The sequence below is a fragment of the Bombus affinis genome, chromosome 14 (genome assembly GCF_024516045.1).
Source record: "Bombus affinis isolate iyBomAffi1 chromosome 14, iyBomAffi1.2, whole genome shotgun sequence".
NCBI lineage: Eukaryota > Metazoa > Arthropoda > Insecta > Hymenoptera > Apidae > Bombus > Bombus affinis.
In genome coordinates, this window is record NC_066357.1 from 747,080 (window position 1) to 772,505 (window position 25,426).

A 25,426-nucleotide genomic window follows, 5' to 3' on the forward strand; every position below is an offset into this window, starting at 1 on the left:
CGATTTGTAGTTTCATAAATATTCCAAAACTTGCTTGCCGTGTACTTAATTGTATAATACTACTAATAAGCGAATCACTTAAAAACCATACTAGTCGATTCCGTAAATTAAATAATAGACGTGATCATCGGGCGAAATTTGCAAAGTTTACAGGCTAATTAACAAGATTAAGAATTTTAGGAATAGCTGAGCGCAAATATCAATTTCTAGTACAATTCCAATTATAAAGAAGGATTGTGTTTCTAAAAAATCCAAGTATAAATTATCGAAGGAAACGAAACATCTTCTTGTCGATCAACGATAAGCAGTAGACAAATGATAATTGTAAAAAGCAGGTTTCTCTCGCAACACGAGAGGCTATCGATTCTATATAAAAATCGTCTTTCCAATCGGATAATCGGCCAAAGTAAAAAAACTATAATTTGTGGCGGAAAACATTTCCGACGAGGGGAAATCGAAGTTCAAACATCATTTTAATGTATTTGCCTTTATTAACGATTTATAACAGAGTTGTTTTCCCTAACTTGGGCCGCGATATAAATTATACGTTATTATTACATACATACATATGTTACATCTTCTTACAATCACGTTAAATATGAGGAATGCACTTGATGATAGTAACTAACGGACGTTGGAAAGTTTGCGTATTCACAAGGGATAACTACGTCAAAATGAGAAGCTGATTATTTACTTGAAAAACGGAGAAACATTATGTACATATAAGAACAATTTAATTTTTCATTGGAAATTCGAGATTTGCCAGACCTAAGGAAGATTACAGCTAACGATAAAAATTTAGTATAAATTTCCTATTAAACGAAATCTTTTGATTATCTAATAATATTTATATCAAAAATCTGTTTTTCTCATTTTGCTTACGAATCTATATGTACAAAATAGAAACTTTCTTTATATACATATCTAATAATGATTTTTTAAATCACCACACTTTCTTCGACTAAAATATTTTCCATGTGTTTTTGAAATAAATATTTCGCCATAAGATGATCATGACAAAATACAATTACACATACAATCTCTTTCTGACAAGAAAGACAACTATACAAGTTTTTGATACACGATATTCGCATTTCCAACGTAAAACATATAGCGTACTGTACATAAAACATTTACATATAAAAAGAACATGATGAATAGCAGGAAGAACGTAGGAAAGATAGAAGCAAGAAACGATAATAACGATAATAACAATAATAAAGTAATAAAGGATCTCAAAGTACTGACAGAGCTTCTAGCGTATTTACATAAATGAACGATTTTTGAATCAACAACGAGTACTTTGGTAACGAGATGACACAATTTCACGCGCAAGAGAAAAGTAGCTCGCTAAGTGGAAATGCTTTTTTCCTATCTAGGGGTTTTGTTAATTGGTAACTTCTTAAAGATACAACTCTTCTCAGTCGTACAAAATCCCTGTTCCGAAATAACTGCAACGCAATAGTGACAGTTAAAGGGAATTAATGTTATTGCTCGTTAAATCGGAAACACCTAACAAAACCGTGGACCAGTCACGAACAACGGTATGGGCAGTAAAAAAAACTCATGGCCAGGAAGGCTATAATCTTGCTCCTCGTTGGAAGTCCTCCCTTCGTTAAGTCTCGTTTGTCGTTAATACAACATGTGGGTAGATCTTGACAGGCCTGTGAATAAACGTGACGAATTTTAAAATTTTATTTTATCCTCTTTTATCGTATAGAAGCGCTAATTATGAGGTACTCTATGTAATATAGAACTCTACGGCGTTATAGATTGCCAAACTCGTTTCGATAATCGCATTAAATACAAAAAATAGTAAAACTTTATTCCCTTCTACGTTTCTCAGAAGTCTGTCACTTACGAAAAAAACGCTAACAACTGTTTTATAATCGCTGTTAAAATATATAATGTTATTAATAGTCTATAATAATAATAATTTCTAAATTATTCACTTTCCAAAATTCCAAAATTTCAAAAGACGAGATAGGTCTGTTGAAGGCCATCGAAAGGAACTTACCACCGTGAAGGGTGGACGTATTTTGCAAAGAGCTCGACAGCGAGATCTCGGTTCCGGGATGTTCGTGTATCACCGTCTCGGTGATATTGTTTTCCGCCTCGGAATGTGCACGTCGATGTTCGCGAGTCATCCCGTCGTTCTTTCGCCTCTTCTCCGTTCCGACGCAGCAACGCTGCTCCCTCTGCAACGTCATCTCCTGCGAGTAAACGGATTCCCCGTTCGAGAACGAGTTGAACCGTTGTCGTCTCTTCGAGGTGGCTTGATTCCCACGTCTTCCAATCACGTTCGAGATCTCGTGATTACTACGGGACATGTCGTTGCCCCTTTCGCGACGCTGTAGAGATTTCAGAGAGTCCTCGTACCCGCTGTGAAAAGGAAACATCCGGGAATGCAAGTGGAAAAAATAAATTAAAGTACCGAGGTTGCGTTTCTTTAAGCGCTCAGATCACAAATGATCCAATCATAGCCATCAAGACTTAAAATATGCGTTGTTATTTTCTTCCTTCGCGTTTTATTAACCGATCAAGCATGAAATTGAAACCACCACGAAAAAATAACAGAAAGCTGAACTTGCGATACTTATTACGTATTAGTACTTACAACGTATTATTGAATTTATCCGTAGAAGATGAAATGGTGTGTGTGGGTGTATGTTTGATAGGATGTTAGAATTTATATGAACAGGGTTTTAGAAGCGAGAATCGTGGGATCAACAAGGATCGCTGCATCAGGTTAACCGTTTCGTTCCTAGTTGGCTTTAAGAGATTTTATAAAGCTGAATAGATTTGATAGATAAATAATAGACAGAACATAAAAGAAACGATCCTAAACGCTGTTAGAATTATTAGAACTACGATATTAATATTTGCATATGTTATACGCATGGAATTAACTATTATATTTAACAGCAGCTTCGTAAGATTAAAAGCGTAAGGAGAAAATTATAAGTATAAAGGGATTTGAATTTCTTCCTTTTTAATAACAGAATAAAAGTTTAAAAAATCAGTTTTAGAATATTAGGATGATCGATGAAATTAGTAAGATACATTAAGGGATGAAATTATTTACATTCGCCTAAGCAAATATACGATATGAATCACCTAAACCTAAATAAATAACGAATACAAAATGCCTGTTAAAATCCCTTTGGTCATTTTAATTTAGATCTGTTCGCGTAACAACAGTTTGGAACTCGAAATATCGTACAACTTTTACAAATTTTAACCATTTGCGTGCACGCCCCTTTAGTCGCAAGAACTTCGTAAAAACCCAAAAGAACAGATTTCACAGATAAAAGATTTGCCTGTAGCTTGACGCTCCTACTACACCACGAAATCGAAAGGAACAGTAAACAGCCCTCTCGTCTCATCAAAAATTTTACGCAGCAGCCCACCTCCGGTAGTCATTTATTTCACCTCGATAAGAATAGCGACCAAACGGTTGGATCGATCCGTTCGAACCCTTTTTGCGATTTAGATAGCACAAATAGCTCCGTAAGTAATTCGACTTACTTGCTGCTCTCGCCACTGGAGGGGCTCGACGAGTGACTGCAGTGGCAGGAGGCGCGCGCCACGATCCCAGAATCCTGACCGCTGGAATGCAAGGACGTCGCGGATGCCTCGAGTCCTTTCGGGGTCCCTGTCGTCCTTCCGGCGTGCTTACTACAACCGCCCATCCTGCAACCACCCCCTTGCCTCTCTAGCATCGACATCGCGAAACATATGGGAATTCCCTGATACAGTATTCCCTATATTCGTTGACCAACCTTGCCGACCAGCTTTTCAGGCTGGAATTTCGTTTTCATAATAAATGCATACCTTTCTGTCGCGGCTTTGTTCGATTCCACGGCGAACCGTGTGTTGTTCGCGTTCACTGAAATTTCAGGCCACGTTCAAATGGATGCGAGGTTAAGGATCGAGCCTGTGGTCGTCGCTACTTGATTGAAAATGGCGTTGCGAGGAAATCGCTGATTGGTTTTGGTATTTAATTTGGGATCATGGTTCTTCTGATTGGATCGTTTGTTAGTTGTGAACGATAGGGCAGGTTTCGGGTTAGTTGGTAAGGTTTGAAAGATAATTGCGAGTATTGGGGATAGCGTGTCGTGATCGAAACGTGTTGCGGTATTTGTTTGTGCTTGTTGAATTTTGATCCTGTCGCGTAGAAGGGATTTTGTTAGTTAGATTTTGTAGAAAGATTTTAATATCTTGATACGCGTAGCAAATGGAACTTTTTAATTTTTTCCTTTTTTCGTTTCTTTTTATACGGTAGTTGCGTAAAGATGGAATTGAAATTACTTCGAAAACTTATCTTTTGCTCTTTGCGTTTTATAAAAACTTCTTATGCGTTTAATTCACTGTCGCGTAAATTTCGTACCTTTATAAAACATGCTTCAAGGAATTTGATCGGTAAATACGGCAGGCAGCACTATATGATACTTTAATTGCATATTTAAATCGCTTGAGCGCCACGTTTATAGTTTAAAATGAAATATACGTTGAAAGCTAATATTATTTCCTTTTCAATAATTTAGTAACTAATGTAACAACTATAACATCCTTTATTACGCGGTATCGATCGATATGGACATATGTTTATAGCACGCTTGTAGTTAACCGAGCGATCAGAAGCGGTCTGACCATAAACAGGCTATACTACATGCTACGACTACTGTCGCATAAAGTCAATACTACGCTTATTTTTTACGCTTTCTGCACCAAATTTCAAATTTATTCATATCAACGATTCTTTCGTTGTACCCTTTTCCATCCAGTTTCTATTTAAAAAATCAAAAGAATCTACACTTAATGTTTCTGTAATCTTGAATACGATGTAGAATATGGTCGATGATTTTGCATTCCTCACAGTATTCCAAATCTCTGTTTAAAAAGTATCTTGTTGCTATTTTTTCTACGTGTCCCCCCGATTCATTTTTTCGATTCGATACAACATAACGAGGATGTACTAACATAAATTGAGAGTAAAAAAACTCGCAGGCGTGAAATATGAGGCATCATGGCGTGTCCAGCTTCGACGAAAAATCGCAAGGTCTGGACGAGTCGTTCAGAAACGCGACGTGATTCTGCTCAGCCGCGCTCAAACGATTTAATACGGTTGGCGATAAAGTATCGCGGAGTCCCTCGCGACGAGAAACGGTTTACGTCGATTAATAGACTTACGCGTGGAAGCGGGCACAATTGGCTCCGTGCTCACAGATGCTCTGTCGCCTCGGCATGTCGGTGCAGAACGGTTCAGGGTCGTAATGAAGGCCATCGACGAAGGTCGGGAACAAAGGCGGCTTCTGTAGCGTGGCGGCCGGATCTGCCAAAGCGAATCCAATCGGACTGGTGGTCGAGAACATCGCTTTCTCCCGACGTCTGCGACTAACCAATGAATTTCGGATAACTACGTTTCCAGGATTGACTGCTATTCGGTATTGCCCGGTATTCGGGTAGCGGATGTAGCAAGTTAAGATCGATAAACATGTTTTTCTAGGAAATTTGGTGTGAGAATTAACGCTAAAACTATCAAATTTATAAAAATGACGCGTTTCAGACCTTTTGTTTTAATAGTCGTCAAACGTATATACAGATACTTCTGGCAGACTGATATAGATTTGTAAAATGGATCCGTTTAAAAAATGAGTAATATTTCTCTTAAATTTGAATTTTCTACTCTAGCATGCCCTGACGGTAACAAGTAATGTATCGTTTTACGTTAAAATTTATCGTACGCGTATCAATAATTCACCGCCCCTGTCTCTTTTGCATACAGTTCCCATTTCTGTTCTGTTTATCGCTGTGCTAAATCACGTTTTAAAACTAAAATCGCTGGTCTTTAATGAAAACAATTCCTTGATGCTATTTTTACAAAATATACTTTAACGCCTAAACCAGAGTTAAATTTTGTACGTCGTACCGTTTATTTCTGCGAACGCATGTAACGCAGAGTGCAGTAACAAGGGCACCGACAAAGACGACACAGCCAAGCACTACCGCACCCACTTCCAGGGTAGATAGTAGGTAACGATGATTATTCCGACGCGGAGAGTTTCCGGCAATGTCCAGTACGCCGTACTCGTCCAACTCGCGCTTGATCTCCGTTTTCTTTGTGTTGAACACGCTGAAAGAACATGTCCGTGTGCGGCATGTAATTAATTAACAACAAAATCACCGCTTGGAAATTGTGCTTTCGCGCACATCTCACGTATTTCCATTATTCGTTTACGAATCTATATACTTCTTTAGATATCTTTACGTTATCATAGTAGCAAGACACGATTTGTTTCGTAATTATTTTTGTTACCATGATTTTGGTTTTATCAATGGTAAAACGAATCGTTAAAATTTAAGGTTTACTTACTCGTGCAGTGTATCCATATCTATCATGACATTTAAATGAGGATCGATCGCATAAAGGTAAACATCGGTGCTACAAATAAAAAATGTAGATTAATACATAGAGCGAAGTTTCACGTTTAATTTTAAAATTGAATAATGTTCGAATCGCTTACGATGTAGTATCGATCAGATTTCTTTCGATATGTGGCTCTAGCTTCCTTACTCGAACGTCCAGACCAGTCACATTTTGTAGTATTCTAGATTAAATTAAAGATAGCCTAACGTTGTATCGGTATCGAAGAAACATACTTTGTATGAAAAATTTACAAATACGATCGGCGTAACACTCGCTTAAATTCCAATACAATCGTCTCGCTTAAATTTGAGCGATCTATCGCAACTAACTTTTCGCTATTCAGTTTCTTGAGCGTAACGTAAATTCATCGACAAAGACGGTAACATACAACATCTTTCCTACTTGCTCTCCTTAAATCTGTTCCTTTTCCCCGAGTTTCTTTACCAAATTTCTGGAATACGATTACTGCGTGTTTCATGATCAATTATAATCGGTATCCTAATTTATTAGAATTTAAGCAAGCGTTACTGCCGCGGCGGCCATTTCTCCTACTCTTCTCGGGACATCCTCGTTTTCGGGAACACGATAAATCACAAGAAAATCGTTATTCGATAACAAACACTTCAACTCTTTTACAGTAAATACATGTTTAAATACTCACGCGGTGATGTTCTCCAATTGCGGCTCGATATCAATGGGTCTCCGACCAACAACCATCACGACTTGCTTCTGATCATCCAACACGTATACCTTAGAGCAAACCATACGGTTAGATAACGCGGCAAAAGACAGACGAGTTCTGAACAATTCGAGACAGGGAAGCCCCGTCTTCCTCACGGGGAAATTAACTTTTGCTGTACCTCGAATTCCAACGACGGATAATTAAGAGAGTCGGATAGAACGCAATACCAAAGCATGAGAGAGAGAGCAAGACTTACAAAGACATTGGCGATACTGCTGCGACCATTTTCGGCGCCCCTTCTGTCGGTGGCCTTCACGTCGAAGCCGAAAACGCGTCCAGTGTCACGGCCAAAGCTCGCCACGGATCGTACTTGACCGCTCAGTGGGTCAATGGCAAATCGTGGCGCGTCCTCCCGTCCGAGAATTTGATACCGGATCTCGGCGTTTGCTCCCTCGTCCGGGTCTTCTGCCTGGTCGAGTGATTAATCGGTTTATTCGACTTTTCTTATGCATCTGTTATTCGAATGTTCCCGATGATGTTCCGAAAATGATATTATTTTGTAAAGCATCGCAAAAAGGATCGGACATATGTAGTCGAGTTAATTTAGATCATCAGAATGTCGTCGATTGTTGAGAAAAAGATGTATATCAACATTGTCAAATGCACTATCTAAATTCGGGAACTTTCTTATCACCAAGACACTCTTCTATGTTCAATGCCTTACAAAATGATCTTTCGTAAGTAGAATAAATAAGAAGAGAAAAATTAACGAAACGACCGGAGAACAAAAGAAAGCGGGATATGCTAAAGGACAAGAAAGCGGCGCCTTCCGCGACGTGTATGAAAGCAAAGTAGAGAGAGAGAGAGAGAGAGAGAGAAGCGAAATGAAGTCAAAAGCGACGGAGGCTCACAGCGGAACCACACACAATGGGACACAACACGCGTGTAGACGTACCTCCACTTTGACAACCTCATACCCATAATGGGCAGTGGTAGGTATCGCGGCGAGGATGGGTCGACCCTTTGATTTGAATCTGGGCGCATTGTCGTTAACATCCTTCACCCTGACAACGACCCTGGCCTCGTTAGGTGCTAGACCATTCAGTCTTTCGCCAACAACCGGGTAAATCATCACGGACATCCCGCGACCTATCTTCACCCTGTCGACCCTGACCTTCGTCTCGTATCGATCGTTTACCTCTCTGTCCACGTCTGTCATCAGGTACAACGAGCCGTTCTTTGGGTCGATCGAGAAGTGTTCTCGCGCTTTCGTGTCGTCTGCGACGATGCTGTATCTGTTAGAAATTTTAATAATCGGCTGTAATGAAATACTACGTGCTCGAATCGCTCGAGCTTGCACGTGATTTTGAAGCTTTAGGATAGATAAGGGTCTGTTCCTTACAGCCTTCTCGCTGGAAGGTAGCCTTGCCTTATTCATTTCGCGAGTAACTGACGCTTAAAAATACGCTGTTGTGTTCTACTAGCATACCTTATGTGTTCGCTTTGCTGACCATCGGCTAAATCTAATTGTGCGACCAAAATCGGCACTGGTACGTTCTCCTCAACTTCTACTTCGTAATACCGATGTCTAAAAGAGGGTGTTTTCTGCACCTCGTTCTCCGCATCTTCCTCGTCGTCGTCCACATTCAACACGGTAACGATCACGACTGCGGTAGATGTCAGACTAACCGGAGACCCTAAATCACTAGCAGTGACCAGTAATCTATGACTCTTGCGAGACTCGTAATTCAGATTAGCAATTGTCGTGATGACACCTTCTTTACTATCGATAGCAAAATACTGCTTCTCAGGCTGTCCTTGATGACTCAAGTCGAAGAGGATCAACCCATTTCCATTTCCAGCAAAATCCGAATCATTAGCGTATACCTTGATCACTTGACTGCCAATAGGACTGTTTTCAAAGATCGATGCGTGGTAGACCGGTACGGGATCTCCATTCTCACTCTTCTCGATTTCGTGATAATTGTAGAACATAGGTGGATTGTCATTGACATCCAACACGTTCACTTCTACCTCCACGGTAGAACTTAATCTTGGAGAGCCATTATCACGAGCCATGACCACAAGACGATGAGTAGCAGCAGTCTCCCTGTCCAAAACTCCAGTGACTCTAATAATTCCTTCGTAAGGAGCAACGTTAAAGATCCTAGACACGTTCGCAGGATCCTCCAGGTTATCATTACCGGAGACAGCTTCGTAACTGACGTTTGCATTGACTCCAAAGTCTGCATCAATGGCTCGAACAGCGCCCAAATTGTAGCCTGCGTAACTTCCTTCTGGCACGTCAAAAGTGTACCAAGACTTGTCAAAGATCGGCGCGTGATCGTTCACGTCTACCACGTGAATCCTTATGGTGATATTGTCAGATAGTCGTCCAGAATCTTTCGCTAGGACGAACAAACGAATGCTCTTCTCAGCTGGAAGTCCTCTGGCTACTGATATTTCAGCCGACCTTGGATCCAAATGAAAGTATCTACGGTTGGTGGTGTCGAATCGTCGTGACTTTACATCGTCTCCAGAAGTCGTCTCGTTCCCCAGGCTGTACGTTATCGCGGCGTTTGTTCCTTCGTCCTTGTCCTCCGCGAGCAGACGTATTATCGGCGCGCCAATGGTCGCATTCTCTGGCACGAGAAGAAGAGGCGAACGACGGCTGTTCGGTGGCTGACTTCCGGCACCGGGCTCGCTCGTATCAAGCACGTCATTCCCTTCGAATGATGCCTCGGTATCAGGTTCGCTCGACACGCGAACACCTTGATCGGGGAGCACGATCATTCGGATAAAACTCGGAGCATTGTCGTTCACGTCGGTTACTATTATCTTCAGCCGCGCTTCGGATGTTAAACCGCCTGCAAAAATCAAGTGAATAGGCAGGAAGAATAGAATATTATTCTCACGATCTTTTTTGAATGTTCGATAAGTATTATTTTTGCGTGAAAATTTCAGAGAAATTTGCTATTCTTTTCGTTTGTTAATTACGTAGTCTCGATAAAGTTTGAAAAATGTTTGTAAGTGAAAGTTCTTTTACTTTTTGCGAATTTTGACGACCAACGATACTGACGTCTTCAATTATGCGGAGATTTTAGGATCGAATGTAAATTTCTATGGAATACGGTTTGCCAATTTTAGTATAAAACTTTAACTAAATATCATACTAAAAGGAGTTTCTGAAACTCTTATTCGATTTCTACGATTTACAATCTTAAAAGCTGTAACGTGCGAGTAGCGCAAGAATTTCCTTCTACATTAAAAACATATTTAGAACCCTCGTTTGTATCTCTTTGAATTTTCCTAAGCTCTAAGTTCTGCGTTCGCTATTAGTAGAAAAGAAAACTTACCACTGTCTTTAGCAACGATCGTGAAACTATAGTTTGCTTTCACTTCCCTGTCTAGCATGCGGTCATCGATTCCTTCGAAGTACACTAAACCCGTAGTTGGATGGATTCTAAACAGTTCGCTTCCCTCGCCGTGAAGGCTAAAGACAAAGTTCCGATTGACGCCTTCGTCTTTGTCAGTAGCCGCGATAGGTATCGATAAGTTCACTTTTGTTCCGGCTGGACTGTTCTCCAGAATTCGACCCTCGTACAGTGGCATTGTGAATTCTGGCGCATGATCGTTCTCATCGAGGACGATCACGCTGACCTGCAGTAAAATTCGGTATGTTAAACATTTCCATATAACAAATTTCTTCAAAAGATATTCTTTTTCTCACATTTTTCAAAGAGTTATAGAGTTCCACGAATTCGCACAAAGTTCGCTTGTAAAAGTCATAAAGCGATTAATAACACATTGTTAATAACCTTGCTACTACCTTACCTGCGAATATTAAATAATCTAAGAATACGATTGAATCGATTTATCAAGATTAATCGGAAACTGCAAATAATACGGAATTCTTGTTGAAAATGTATAAACCGTAATTTATATGTTCGACAAACAGGCGTTATAAACGTTATCCTTGGAAGCGATTTTAATTTATGTGTCAGAAACACGGAACAATAGCGAAGCAAGTAGTACTTTGAATTTAAATACTCGTACAGCATGCGTCGCGCTAACTGAATAAATGTTAATATTCGTACTAAACATAAAAGAGGTCGCGCAAATAAGTGCTTAAATTTTATTTGTCTCCCGTTGGGTTAAATATTTGGAAGGTCCTCGATGGTGTATGAAACGAAACACCAAATATATCTGCAACAAAATTATCCTTGAACCAAGCGCATAAACGCGACCTTCGTTCGAATTTTTAAATTAAAAATTGTTGAACATCATTTCCACGTCCTTGAAACTTCTATTAACTTTCACGAGCGAATATTCCAAAAGTTGAATCCGCAAACATATTACGGTTCGAGGGTGACATTCTGTGCACCTGCCGGAGAGTAGACAAGAATCGATTTTATAGCCTCGCCAGGTATGGAACGACGTAAAGATAAACCGCTGCAAATTCGTTTTTTCACCCTCCTAAATATCGTAATATGTATTTTACTTTTGACATTTTTAATATTTTTTGATGTTATACATTCTATGCGCTCTTCGTACGTTTCAATTTCCCATAAATGCATAAAAATCCATAATATTCTATGTTGTTTGAGACGAAACTTTATAAAAATTACTGTGTTACTATCATAACTGTAAAGAATGTCTACTTGCCAAAAATCCCTCGCTAAAACATCAAAAAATCTCGCTAACCCTATGGAAACGTTCAGCCAAACCAATCATCCTACGCAAACATTTCTAACTAAACTACCAAAGACACTTTCTTCTCTTTCACATTCTCTATCCGCAAGAAATCTCGCTAAGTGCCATTTGCCGACAACCACGCGCCACTGCCATACAATCTCACTTCTACGCCATATTAAACATCCACGGAACTTGGAACGTAAAATTAATTACTAAGAGGGAACTTACTTGGAAGACACCGACGCCGCGTGGACTCTCTGCAATCACGGTGATGCTGTAATTCTGCCTCGTCTCGCGATCGAGACCCTTGGGCGCGTACAGGGCGCCATCCTCCGTGATCGAGATGTCGGGTACATCCTGCTGATTGACGATAAAGAACCGAGTGCCAGCAGTGGCCGCGCCAGTCCCATTCTGGGGAAGCACTTGTCCGATGTACGCACCAGCTACGTTCTCCTTCGCATGGAACACCAAAGGAGCGGTGGTCGTTCCCCTGCAATCAACGGTCGACGACTTTTCGACAAGCAAACAGAAATCCGTGGAGCCAACGACTTTTACCCTTTTAAACTTGGAAATGAAACGAGTAAAATTGAAAGACGACACTTTTTTCGTCTATCGGTTGAAATTCGCTGATGATTTTTAAAGGGATGCACCATCCTGATACGTATAAATGCTTGGGAATTTTGTTTTTAATAATTAGAATATAGAAAATTTAGATTCTTGAGGGTGACAGTGATTTTAGCTTTATTTTGGAATTTTTGTAAAGGCAAATGTTGCGAAACGGTTGGAATATCGATAGTTTGCCACTGTTTCTGGCGAGGACAGGAACGTTTAAAATGAAAAATTCTTTCGTTTCGTAGAGTAAGTCCTAGTATCCAAAATATAGCGTAGAATTTTCCAATAAATTTGAACGATTCAATTTAAATCGTAGGACTGGCGCGAGATAAATGTCTGGTCGTGAATACGGACAAGACTGGAGTTAAAAGATAAATAAATCTAATTTATTTTTCTAAATCCATAACTTTCAAGTATCGGAATTACGTTTTATATTTCTACTGCGAATCTTCGTTTCCGATACTTTACCATACTAACTGCTCGGTTCTAAAAATCTATCTGCCAATACATTACGAATAACGAATGCAAGTTTGTACATATATCCGCTATCAACACTGCAAATCTCCGTTCTTCCTCGTTACGTGGAAACAAAACCAAATTCCAACCTACATTTTATTCGAGGCTCGTTAAAACGTAGTCCGTATATACCAGAAGAATTTTACTTACTTCGTAAAGATTCCTCGCTCGTCACTAGGGTCTACCACGTGGATGGACACGTTAGTAATCAACATGAGATCTCTTTCGTCTGTGACGATCGCTTCAAAGTCGTAGGTCAATCTATCGAATCGTTCGATCTCCTCGACCACGGTGATCGTTCCCGAACGCTCCTCCACGGCAAACGGGACTAAAATTCCATGAATGTATGCGCTATGTGTCGCGTATTAGGCTAAGAGGAACAATCCTCTTTCGTTTCATGTTAGGCGAAGCTTATTGGATCGTTAGATTAAAGTTATCGCGAGATTAAAGCTATCGGCTTTAACTCTTCGTAACGCGAATTTTATATCGCCTCTGGATATTCTAGAAGGAAGTTTACAGATACTCTCGATATATTGGAAATATTTGGGAGAAGGTATTGATTCGAGATGGGCTATTAAATGCTGGTTGATGTCAAATGCAAAAGCGGAGAATTAATGGATACAGAGCGGTGGCTAAGTGCTTAGTAATGTATTTTTGGTTAAATCGATGTATCGATATTCCTATTGATATTTCATTATTTTTGTTGAAAGGATTATATTGTAATAGGAAGAAGATCTTTTTCGGATACGAACTGAAAAAACGTTCCATATAAATAATATGGAAATTCAATTATTTCTCGTCATTTAATTTTAACACTTTAAAAGCCAACAAATGTATTCGTTTAACAGTGTAAAAAGAAGGATAAGAACAAGAATGAAAATCTAATTTTACAAATATAAAATGCGAGAGAACCATCGAATAACGCACCTGTTGATTAATTAATTTCTTTCAAATACGTACCACCCTCCTCGTAGCTGTGTAAAAGATCGTAGATCAGGTCGTTGGTCTTCACGGCGTCGTTCAAACGTATCTGACCGACGCTAGTACCGACTGCCACATTGGCACCGACCCAAAATTCATAAGGAGCCCCCACAAAGTCCGGCTCGAGCGATTCCGGCCCTAAGACGAAGAAGAAACGTGTAAGAGGACTTTGTATTTTTTGGCAAATCGCGCTGGAAACGTGCAACGATCGGATGGACGCGTGTTTGCGCTGGAAATCGGCGCCAATCGTTTCGGCCGCGATAAAAGTTTCCTGAAACCTTGGAAGCATAGCGGAGAACGGTCCGCGCGAAAATATTTCGTGATTTCCTTTATCACGCGTGGTAAAAAAATGATCGATTGTGACGTATAGAAAATATTTATGTGACATTTGGAAAATATTCTTCTAATACGACGCGTAGCTTTCCTACGATCGATGAAGCACGTTTCTTGAAATATTCGTAGATTTTCGTGACTTGGATAAAAAGCAAAAGATCTAAAATAAAGTCCAAGTGTGTATACGGTTACTTGCGAGAATTAGTTTAATTTGTTCCATTAGGAGCGTTCGTTTAAGGAAATACGTTAAGATTTTGATTAATAATTTCATTTAGCTCGTAATCTCGTTTCAATTAGTCGATACTCGCCCAGTCGGTGATGCCAGGTTTACTACACGTTACGAACAAATGAAGCTCACCATTCGATCTGAAAACATCCACAGTAACCACAGCTAGGGAGAATCTCCTCTCGCTCGGATTCGCCGGTTGATCCGCCGCCTCGACGAAGATCGCGTGCCTTCCCTCGAGGATCGGACTCTCGGCGACCGTAATCATACCGGTGATTTCATCCACCATAAACGGTGGTGTGCGAGTCGTCGAGTTCCCCGGTTTCTGCAATCTGTATCTTACCATGCCATTGGGACCTAGGTCGTCATCGACCGCGTACACCTGGCCAAGCACCGTGCCCACTTTATAGTCCGTTTTAGCAACCAACTCGTAGAGATTGCCAGGCACGAAGATTGGATTGTTGTCATTGGCATCGAGCAATGTCACCTCGACGTCCACGGAAGAACCATCCATTTTCCGCGACCCGTTGCGTAAAACGACGCTAGGTTTTCTCTCGATCGCCACGACCTTCATTCGCAGATGATCGCGCTTCTCTCGATCGAGAACCGACTGGTCCTTCACCGTTAACCAACCGGATTTAGCGTCGACTGAGAAGGCACCGGATGGATCTCGAAGTTCGTAATCGAACTGTCCATTCTCGTCTTGGTCCTTGTCACGCGCAATCACTTGCAACACACTAAAGCCATTCGGCAGATTCTCTACGATGCTGATATTATACAGGTCCACCTCGAATTCGGGAAGATTGTCGTTTAGGTCTAGAACTTCCACCTCGACGCGAGCTCCCGCTGTCTTCAGGGGATTGTCCACTTGGGAAGCATGAATTTGTAGAATGAAAGTGTTGGATGGTAGATTCCGTTCGGCGTCCAGATCGATCGGACGTTTGAGGAACAGGCTAGCGTTCTTTGGGTCCAAGTGAAAGAAACCGCGTTCGTTGCCAGATATTATGTCATACCGCACAGACATGTTTATGTTCCTGTCGCAGTCGGTAGCTTGGATCGGTGTGGAGAAGTTGATCTGTTTAAAGATCGGGTATTCCTAGAAATATATAGACTATTGAAGAATGAAAAATGTAAAACAATTATTTAGCAAATTCGTCGTTTCGCAGAAAAATATCAAAACAGCCTGTATGTGACTTCGCCCATGCAAAAATTCACGTTAGAAACTCTCGGAAGTAGGCTCGGTAACTTATTGTATAAACCTTCTCAGCTCGCGATTAACCTTTAGCCACTTGTCTACCAGCTTCTTCGTATACCGATCGTCGTACGTGCATCGATCATACGCGTAGAGAATTATTATTAGAAACTTCCGAGAAGCTACGTAATATAGAGATGAGTTTGACCAACTAACTCGACACGCGTCGATGTAATATATATAAATAAATCGGGAAGGAAAGTTAATGTACCGATCGAACGCGCTTTCGCGAATCTGATACTCTACGTCATCGAGCCTAAGAGTTGAAATCGCGCCGAATGAATCTCGGCAAACGATTCGCAGCAACGTGCATCGCTCGAAAGTCGAACGAGTCGCGATAAATATCGCGGTGTACGTTGCTGCACGATCGTGTTTCCCTTCGCAACGAAATTTATACCTCAAGGTTCCCCGTGCAGAAAACTGTTAACCTCTGACATTCCCGCAATGTGGCACAGCCTAGATTACGAGCGTCGCGTGTAACACAAACGATAAACGGGTCCATTCGTCGCGACGAACAGCGTCGTTAAACACCCGCCATATCGATAGCCAACAATACTTCTAAACAAAGGTTTTCCGAACGGATTGCCATCACAATCACATGTGTTGTACGCTGTCTGCTGGCGAAGGAATTGATTTTTAGGAGTTCGCTACAGGTTTCAGTAGGCGTAGATACAGGTTGCGATATAATAACACTTTCTAAGAGATTTTCTTTCAAACCGGTATTTATAATCCGCATTTCGAATAAAATCTGCTCGAATCAAGAGAGTAGTAAATATTGCTTGGAATTATTAACTTGTTATTAATCCGTACACTTTGGTAAAAAGTGGAAGTGTCTTGATTTTTATGGACAGTGGTATAAACACACAGTAACGCCATTTTACGATTACGTAACAAAATAATTCCCATCACTGGTTAATTATGATTGGTTTTATACAGTTACACCGTGATGCTTTCTACCGCGAAATTACACACTATTCCATACAATTACGCCATACCGTCGCAATCAGCTGATTACCGTTGGCACAGTTTTTCAATACTTTTACGAATTTTCGATTTCGTGACACGTTAGATAACTTGCTTGGATACTGGACAAGAGTTGTTTTAAGAACGTTAAATTCTTTAGGTGAAAGAAACTGATTAACTCTTGGACGACGAAGAGATTTCACAATTTTAGATGACTATCACTGATTGTGAGAGTGTAATAATTATACCACGCATATTTTGCGTTCTTTCTATCGCGCAGTTACATACATTTGAAACATTTCTTATCGTATAGCAATTACTCTAATAAGTAGAATGATTTACACGTATAATTCGCAAAACATATATTAACGTCTTCCACGGATAATATTATCGTAGGCATATGTGTTAATTGAACATTTTGCTGTTTGAGAAATCTAATTATTATTATCGTATCATTTAAAGATTTATAACTGTCACATGGCCAATGCCAATGCCTCCATACTTTCGTCGATGATTATAATATAATATACGTCGAAATATTAGTCTCGTTACGTTTGACTGCAGTTAACTTTATTCATAGAGGTTTGAAAATTTATAAGCGAATCCTTTATCTTATATATCATTTGTTACACTTACTTCGTATTTGAATAAGAAAAACGCTTGTACTACACGCCCTTTGTAATAACAATAAATCCACAAAATACTTACCGGCATCGGATAAAACTCGTAAATTTTTGCTTTGTACACATCCCTGGTGAACTTAGGATCCAGATCATCGTTGTCCAATATCGTGATTTTGACGGTTGTGTTGGTACTCCTAGCTGGCACTCCTCGATCCTGAAACAAACGGGGCAGACGAGCCGGCAATGAGACTGGTAATTATCTCAGTGATATTAACGTCAGACGACTTTCACCACGAACACAACATTCACACGCTAACGTGTTTAGTCTATGGACGGGATATATTCGCTGCATATGATATCGCGCACCGTACTCACCGTAGCCGCGATAACCAACGTGAACTCGCGGTCACCGTTGTCGTAGTCTACCGGTTTACGGAGTATGAGAGCAGTTCTGTGGCCGGATTCGAGTGAAAATTTGCCCTGCTCGTTGCCTTTCACTATCGCGTAGTGCACGTCGCTATTCGGCGTGTTCGGTTTGTCCCCGTCGACTGCGTGAATCCCACGAAATATCGTCACGCCTGTAATTAAACGACAGAAATTTTGTTCGTTAAAATAATCTGACGACTAAACTACCAATTCCTATACATTTGTGCAAAATTTAAAGGCGCAAAAACGCATAGAATATGGATCATACGCAAAAATACACGGAATATCCGATATTCGTTATAATATATATCGGGTGACATAAATGTCTGTTTAGCTTCCATTTCTTTGATCGTGTTCGTGAAGATATAAATCCGTATAAAAATCTGTGGTCTACTGACGATGCTTCGCGAGTTTTGATAAAACACCGTGAAAGTTGTTGATTAATAGCGATTTTGTAATTATGTTTTTTCTTCGCGTGAAACGTTTAGAAGTTTGTATTAAGATTTCAGAAAAGTTTCCCATTGAAATACAATTTTTAGTTACTTCTTTTACTAAGTGAGATTTTGATATAAAAGTTTAATAACGAGTTTACACAAAAGTGACGGTCTCCAAAAGTACGAGTGTTTTAGAAAGGACATTTTACTTTCCCCGTAGTATTACACCGCGTTTACGACTATTACGGTATAAATTACATAGTATCGTAGCTGCGTGAAATTTATCTAAATCTAGGTCTTTAAAATACTTTAAGTAATACTCTTACAAACAAACAAGGTGTACCAATTCTATGTTATATATCATAAAAAACGCTCAAAAAGATCCTTTCTCTTTCTTACGGTAACTAAGACTAAGAAATTTAAATTTGGATTAAAAAGGGAAACGACATTTTCATAAAACAGAAAAGCTCCGACTTTTTTTCGGAACTCATTTTCTCACAAAATTGAATTTCCACGTAACAGTCTTCGTGCAGCAATTTCTTATATGCTAGTTCGTATACGATATATCTCACCAACTGGAGTAAGTTCGTCCACAGTTACGTGATAAGGTGCATCGACAAATTGTGGAGCATGATCGTTTATGTCTTCCACGTAGACCGTCACTGACAGGTGCGACGTCACCTACAAGCACAAACGTTAAATGTATCGATTTTATTTGCCGGGTACAGGTTCGAAAGCACTATATCTTGAAAGAGGATCCGATATTGTACGGAATTTCTTTCAATTTTAACTTTTCATATTCCATTGTTCTTGTTGGTACGTGTAATATTCTTGAACTAATTGAGACAGGAATGAATTAATTAGCGAACATTGAGTGCGAAAATAATATTGTTATGTGCAGACGTATTGGTATCCTTAATTGATATCGTTGCATTCCATGTAATTACCCTTTATATCAGGATATTTAATTTCACTTTATATTCTAAATTTTCTTAGACTTATACGATAAAACGTAAAATTTATAATTCTATCGCGGAGTGGAATGGATTTTACTGGATTAAATATCTTAATATCCATAGGAATACGTATAAATCCAGATTCAATGCTAAAACAAGCGTTTTAAAAAATTAGTTTAAAATTATTTTTACAGATTTTGTCAATCTTCGTAATTTTGTTTCAAGCGATTCGCAAAATAATTATTAAATACATAGCGCCTATCGCATAACGTTGTATCGATTGAGCACTGCGTCTTACTACAGACCGTCTGATTCTTCTTATCCATTTATACTCTCTTTCTTACAAACTTCTCGCTTAAATATTTCTACGTCAATGTCGCTCTACATTTTTTATTATATTTAATAATATACATTTAATTTCGTCTGAGTTCTGTTTCTCGTATTTCCGCCATATTGCCCGAATAAAAAAGAATAGAAAAAGAGTAAAAAAACAGACTTGGAAAACCATACAAATGGAACAAGTTATCAAGTAGATATATCATTCCTTACAAAATGAAAGAAACGTAAGAGATGAATAACAGATAAATAGTTAGGAAATAGGAGAAAAACTGTTCTCGACTTTATGGTATCCTTTAGTGCTGCACGTTGGATCGATTTTCATATTCCCCTTTCTGTTCTCTCTGGCACTCACTTCCCTTTTCCTGTCCGATTCTCTTCGATATTTAATATCACCAACCAGGGGGAGACATATTTCCCGAAATTGCATTAACGCATGAAAACGTCCCATCTGATCGTTGACGAATAACGAAAAAGAAAAAGAAAATCGTTCAGTTTTGCATAACAACGGTACAATACTCGAAAACGGCGAACTCGCGAAGTACAAAGACCGTTTTCAAAATTAGCGGATCAATTTCGAGGGAAAACGCTGCTCGACAGTGTTACATGAAACACGTTTACGTGTAATCACCGACGGGCAAACGCAAAGTTCCGACGTTGGTTGTCTAATTGGATATTCGCGACACAGGTGAAGAAGGCAAACGAAACTCGCATTTAAGGATTAAGAAGAGCAGTAAAATGTTTCCCTTTCATCATTTTTCTATTGTTAAACCTTCGTACCAAACGTGACTACAATTTTCTGATCTTATCTTTATCTGTCTAAAAAGATCTAATCTAAAGAATTCTAAAGACGTTACGTTTCCATACCTCGTTGACGGCAGTAATAATAATCTACTACTCTAAACTATAAAGCTAAAGACATAGGATTCTTCCTTATACATACGTAGTTATTTCGACGAGTTTCATGTAACTACATTATTGAAATTAAGGAAAACAAACAGCGGAATTTTGTTAAAAAGAAGCGACCGTGAAGGTTTTGTTTTCCGGAGCGATCGCAAAACAAACGCTAACAGTATACACCTCGAGAATAATTAAATTTCGCGGCTCGGTAAAAATCGTAATCAATATCGTAACGGTTTCTCCGATTGGCGGTATTTCAACGAAATAGTTACATAAACGCTTATTAGCACGACAGAACTACAAAACCGGTAGCAAGGGTCCGTCCGTCGTATCGAGACCGGTACCTGCACGCTCTAGTTACTCCTGCATGCACCCGCGCGTTAGGCGAAAGAACTAGATCCGTAGAGAAAAAGTAGAATATGTCTAGGGACTTTTGAATTAGTTAAGAAAACCAGAAGCCACTCGTATTTTTCAGTGATTTATTATTAACCCAGAACCGGTACCGTTAGTTCACAGGTGATTACAGCAGTTAGATTAGACTCTAATTATTACATCATTTAATTTAATTTATACTTAATTTAAATCTGCATTTTGTAGTTTATACGATAAAGCTTGTTGGTAATATTTATTACGTAAAATATAGAGTAAAAAATGAAATTGAATAGAAAAGAATGTATAGGTGATGATTACAGGGAAAAAAAATTGTTGCAATAATCTTAATTTTTTCTTTTTTCGATACATAGAAAATTATGTTTCCTTCTTGGTAAAAAATACGAGATGCATAAAATCCATCTTTCGAAACTCAAACTCTCTTATATCACCTGCGATCAAACGATACCGATCAAGGATTAATACGCGGCTCGTCTGATGATTTCATTACAGTCTAATTACATTCGTGAAGAAAACGAACCGTGAAACGGTAATAAAGATGTTTCCATAATATTCTAAAAGCAGCTAAATTAATCGGACGTTCGTAGAATACTTTCCACAATTTACCAAGGAATCGCCACCATCGGAATAATCGCAGACGACGCGGAACTTGAGCAGATTTCTAGGCATCTCCGCGTCCACCAGGTCTTCCAAAGACTGGGCCAGCACCAGAGAGACGTGCGTCCTATTCATCTCCCTGTGTGTGAAGAAACGAGCGTCTTCGTCCTGTAACAGTTACGACTCATGTTACGCGATAGCACATGCTCGTTCAACGGTAAACACACCATTTGGGTATAATTATTTCATTCGTGGTTCATTTAGCAGCGATGTTCAACGGTAAACGTGACACTGAAGCATTATCGCTTCCTTCGTTACTGAAACTATACCTTACGATCTTTCTTCGCACTTTTACGTTTCTAAAGTGCGGAAGTTTTCGTCTTAGACATTAACAAAGTGGTACATAATTCGAAAAAATGTATATGCCAATATCTGTATTTTTAGAGAATTATTCCCGAAGTAACTGTTTAAACAAAACACGCAGTATCAAATCAAGCAAAGAAGTTAGAATATAACGCATATTATGTCATAAGTAGTTTACTTCTTCAGAAATACTATGACACCAATGTGCCACGATTACGAAGACAATTACAATTATACGATATATTATAGAATCAAGAAGTTGATACGATCGATGAATTAAATAAAAGGTAAAAATGAAATGCTTACTTTATCGACTGGCATTATTGAAATATGATTTCTCGGATGAGCTTCTAGCGATAGAATTTCCGTGCCTTTAGCCAGATTTTCCGGTACTCTAACAAACTTCAGATACTCTCCTATTGGGTAAAACTGGCACCCTGTAAACATACGTAACAGGCAATGAATAAATTATTTATAATTCGATTTGAAATAAATGATTTTCATGATTCTTTCAATGAAGTTTTATTGGAAATCATTAGGATTTTAGATCTTCCTATTTGACTTGTGGCCATAAATATGATTCTGCTTTGCTAATATGAGGAGTTTAATAAAATTATTAACACTGATATCGATTGAATTTCAATTGCAAGTAGAAAGCAACGGCAATTTTAAAAATAAATAAAAGACAGAACAGGAAATTTTATAGGTACAATATTTAACAGAATTTTACGTAAATTGTAATATTTTGATATACATTATATACATATTATAAGAATTTTTGATGTTCATTTATCACGATAGATGTTATCTTCTATAGTTTACTACTGGACGATAATTTAATGAAACCATCAACAGTCTTGTCGAGATTAGAAAATATTTTATAAACCACAAATATCTTAACCCAATTCGTGACAATGTGTAGAGTAATATTTAAGTATCCGTTTTCACGGTTTAAAATAGGAACCCAGAACTAATCAAATACTTTCTAACAGTAATTCTCAATCGTACTTTCCCATTTCCTGCGACTGATTCCTATAAATGTTTTACTTTTCCCTTGTCTATCCGTTACGATTCTTTTTATTTCCAATAAACCAAATGTTCACATCGAAAACGTTAATTGCCGAACACGAAATAACACCGTTTGTACCTATCTATATTAGTAATAGTAACACGTTTCGTACGAAAACTCTGGAAAATATAAGGTCCATTTGAGCAAGTGAAAGGACGTCGACGGAATTTGCATGTTGATACTGTTAATTTGGCTATCGATCATTATCATGATTAAAGCTCATGGACCGTGGCGGACAGGTTTGACGCGTTACACCTTACAACTCGATCTGATTTTTCCATTTTTTAGAAGTACATACGCTGCTGGAAAAGGGACTTTCATCTACCCAAGGTAGTTCTAATTTTATCACTTGTAAGACGTTGGTTACAAATTTTACAGGTTTACGTATAAATAACTTTATGTATTAACTTAAGTATGTATAAACTATGTTACGCTATAAGAAACCGAAGTAACAAGTTTCACGTTGCATGTGCTTTACAGTATTTGCTTATTTATACATAATGCTTGATTATATAATGCTTCATTAAGAACTAGAAACACGTGATGCATAGTAAATGCAGCGAGAAAGTAATTAAATAGAGCTTGCTCGTTAATGTAAAACTCGTGCATAAATATGTTTACGTGCTAATAAGTTTACTCGTCGAAACAATGAAACAATCTGTACAGAAATCGTGTCTGAGGCTTAATATGAATTTGAAAACTTGGTGTTTCAATTACTAGGATTCTAAAGGTTTATCAAAGATTATGAATAAACCAAATTCGTCGAGTTTCTAATATTTATCCTAGCGCTTACATTCGCATGTTAAATATAAATGAAATTTCCTGGCGTTAATACTTTCGCAACCTGATTTCTCGAAAACGAAACCTAATCTGAGAATATTTGATTCCATAAATATTGAATTCTTTAGAAATACATTATCCATTCCCAGTTTCTCCTCCAATATATTCTAAGTTTCAACCCAACCTGTCTTTGTTTACGTGTTTTTCGTATTTTCATTTTCATATCAATCCATAAATCAATAAATAGATAAATTATTATACAACGATCCAACACAGTTGCAAAAAAGATATTACGCGGTTCAGAAGGTTCTTACTCTGAATACAAATTTACATTCTAAAACAAGTTAGATTGCCTATTGGTACCATTTACATATCTCGAAGCAACATTTATTACGCAACAATTTAACACAGTAACTACAAGAACAAATTGTCCTAAAAAGACGGACAAACCAAAATTACAAAAAATACAAAGAATCCAAATTCAAAGTTACCCTGGAACAGCTCTACTTTTACGATACTATCAGCATTACGAAACTCACCACCAACGTATATTACAAGCGTTGCGCAGTTGCAATTAAATGGCATGCGTTTCCTTCAAATCGGCGCCTGCATTTTGTTGCAAATGTCGGCGACTGTCGAGCACGAGCGAGAACAAGTCCACGACATTTTTCCATCGAGGAAAAAAATCGCTCCTTGTTCGATAACGTGGTTTTAGCCGCCTTTCTCGACAAAATCGAATGTGCTACGGCCGTCATTTCTCGAGGATAGGTTCAATGTACCATAACGCGAGGCAACGTAATCAAGTTTTCTTGCCGTCCAGGAAGCGTCCGAAAGGTCGTCGGTTATCCATGTAGATTCTAAACTGTAGACTCTAGAAACTCATCCAGTCTTTCGTCTTCGTAGAAGTCTCGAGAAGATCATTGAAGTTTTTCTTACGAGGGTAAAAGGTAATGACACGTTTCTTGCCTGGTGTTTGACAGAGAATTGATAACTTAATCCTGTGTAACTGGATGTTTCTTCTTTTCCTCTTTCCATCCTTTTTTCTTTTTTCCCTTGAAACAAATATCGGCGTGGTGGTCTGATGCGAATCTAATCGAGTTAATCTATCAATTAGTTAATAAAACAATTTTTGGTTATTTTGATGAACATTTTATCCTTACTGAGAATTAAAGATATTAACGTGAAATGCACTGTGTGTTATGATTTCGATCACACAAGTATCTCTTTATTTCTTTAAAGAAGAATTCTTTATATTTTAAATATGGATTTATTTAAATTTTATGCTTTAATAGCGCGTTATACTATACCTCAATTCCATTCTTTGAAACGCAAGAAACAGAACGTGGAATACTTTACGACCTATTCAATACTTATCGCGAATAAAATATTCTTATATCTAATCTTATATTGAAAAGTTAAATGTGGTAATTACTTGCAACCATACTAATTATGTTAATAGGTTTTTCTATCTTTCTCACATGCCTCGTTGTTTATGCTCTAGTGTTCAACGGCGACTATAATTATTCAATAATAATTGTGTAAGTCGTTATCTCATCGATTGAATGCAAATCAATTACATACGAAGTGTGAAACTTGTACGAACGTGTCACAAGGTGAAAAGAAAAGGAGTAAAAAATGTATACTCGTCAGTCTTGGAAAGAGGGTCAAGTTCTCTTCTACAAGAAACTAAGTCTCGTGCAAATCTATGTACAAAAATTGATTACAAATTTTTCTCCAAACGAGAGGATTAGTTTTTGGACAAATGCCGAGGAGATGAATTTTTTGTTTATTTTATTACGAATATATTTATAGACGTATCGTTAGCAATATTTTCAGAGCTACTCATGATCGAAAGATAAATA

At 38.5% G+C, this 25,426-nt stretch overlaps 1 protein-coding gene across 5 annotated transcripts in view; it reads right to left on the reverse strand.

The window, feature by feature from the left end:
- Positions 1–348: 348 nt before the first annotated feature.
- Positions 349–25,426, reverse strand: part of LOC126924288 (cadherin-89D) — a 37,817-nt gene continuing 12,739 nt past the window's right edge. For 2 of the 5 annotated variants that reach the window (XM_050738605.1, XM_050738604.1), the window contains 22 exons: positions 22,022–22,152; positions 21,362–21,520; positions 18,746–18,854; positions 17,689–17,891; positions 17,399–17,527; positions 14,608–15,571; positions 13,896–14,054; positions 13,086–13,263; positions 12,036–12,297; positions 10,469–10,772; positions 8,602–9,979; positions 8,068–8,407; positions 7,369–7,581; positions 7,092–7,180; positions 6,528–6,611; positions 6,377–6,445; positions 5,933–6,136; positions 5,194–5,397; positions 3,835–3,889; positions 3,529–3,749; positions 2,018–2,382; positions 351–1,664 (listed from right to left, as the gene is read on the reverse strand). In XM_050738605.1, the coding sequence (XP_050594562.1) occupies positions 1,633–1,664; positions 2,018–2,382; positions 3,529–3,749; positions 3,835–3,889; positions 5,194–5,397; positions 5,933–6,136; positions 6,377–6,445; positions 6,528–6,611; positions 7,092–7,180; positions 7,369–7,581; positions 8,068–8,407; positions 8,602–9,979; positions 10,469–10,772; positions 12,036–12,297; positions 13,086–13,263; positions 13,896–14,054; positions 14,608–15,571; positions 17,399–17,527; positions 17,689–17,891; positions 18,746–18,854; positions 21,362–21,520; positions 22,022–22,152 (5,852 nt within the window). In that variant the 3' untranslated portion in view covers positions 351–1,632. Of the gene's footprint in view, positions 1,665–2,017; positions 2,383–3,528; positions 3,750–3,834; positions 3,890–5,193; positions 5,398–5,932; positions 6,137–6,376; positions 6,446–6,527; positions 6,612–7,091; positions 7,181–7,368; positions 7,582–8,067; positions 8,408–8,601; positions 9,980–10,468; positions 10,773–12,035; positions 12,298–13,085; positions 13,264–13,895; positions 14,055–14,607; positions 15,572–17,398; positions 17,528–17,688; positions 17,892–18,745; positions 18,855–21,361; positions 21,521–22,021; positions 22,153–25,426 lie in introns of all 5 variants that reach the window. The other 3 variants (XM_050738606.1, XM_050738607.1, XM_050738609.1) reach the window with 3 other exon arrangements.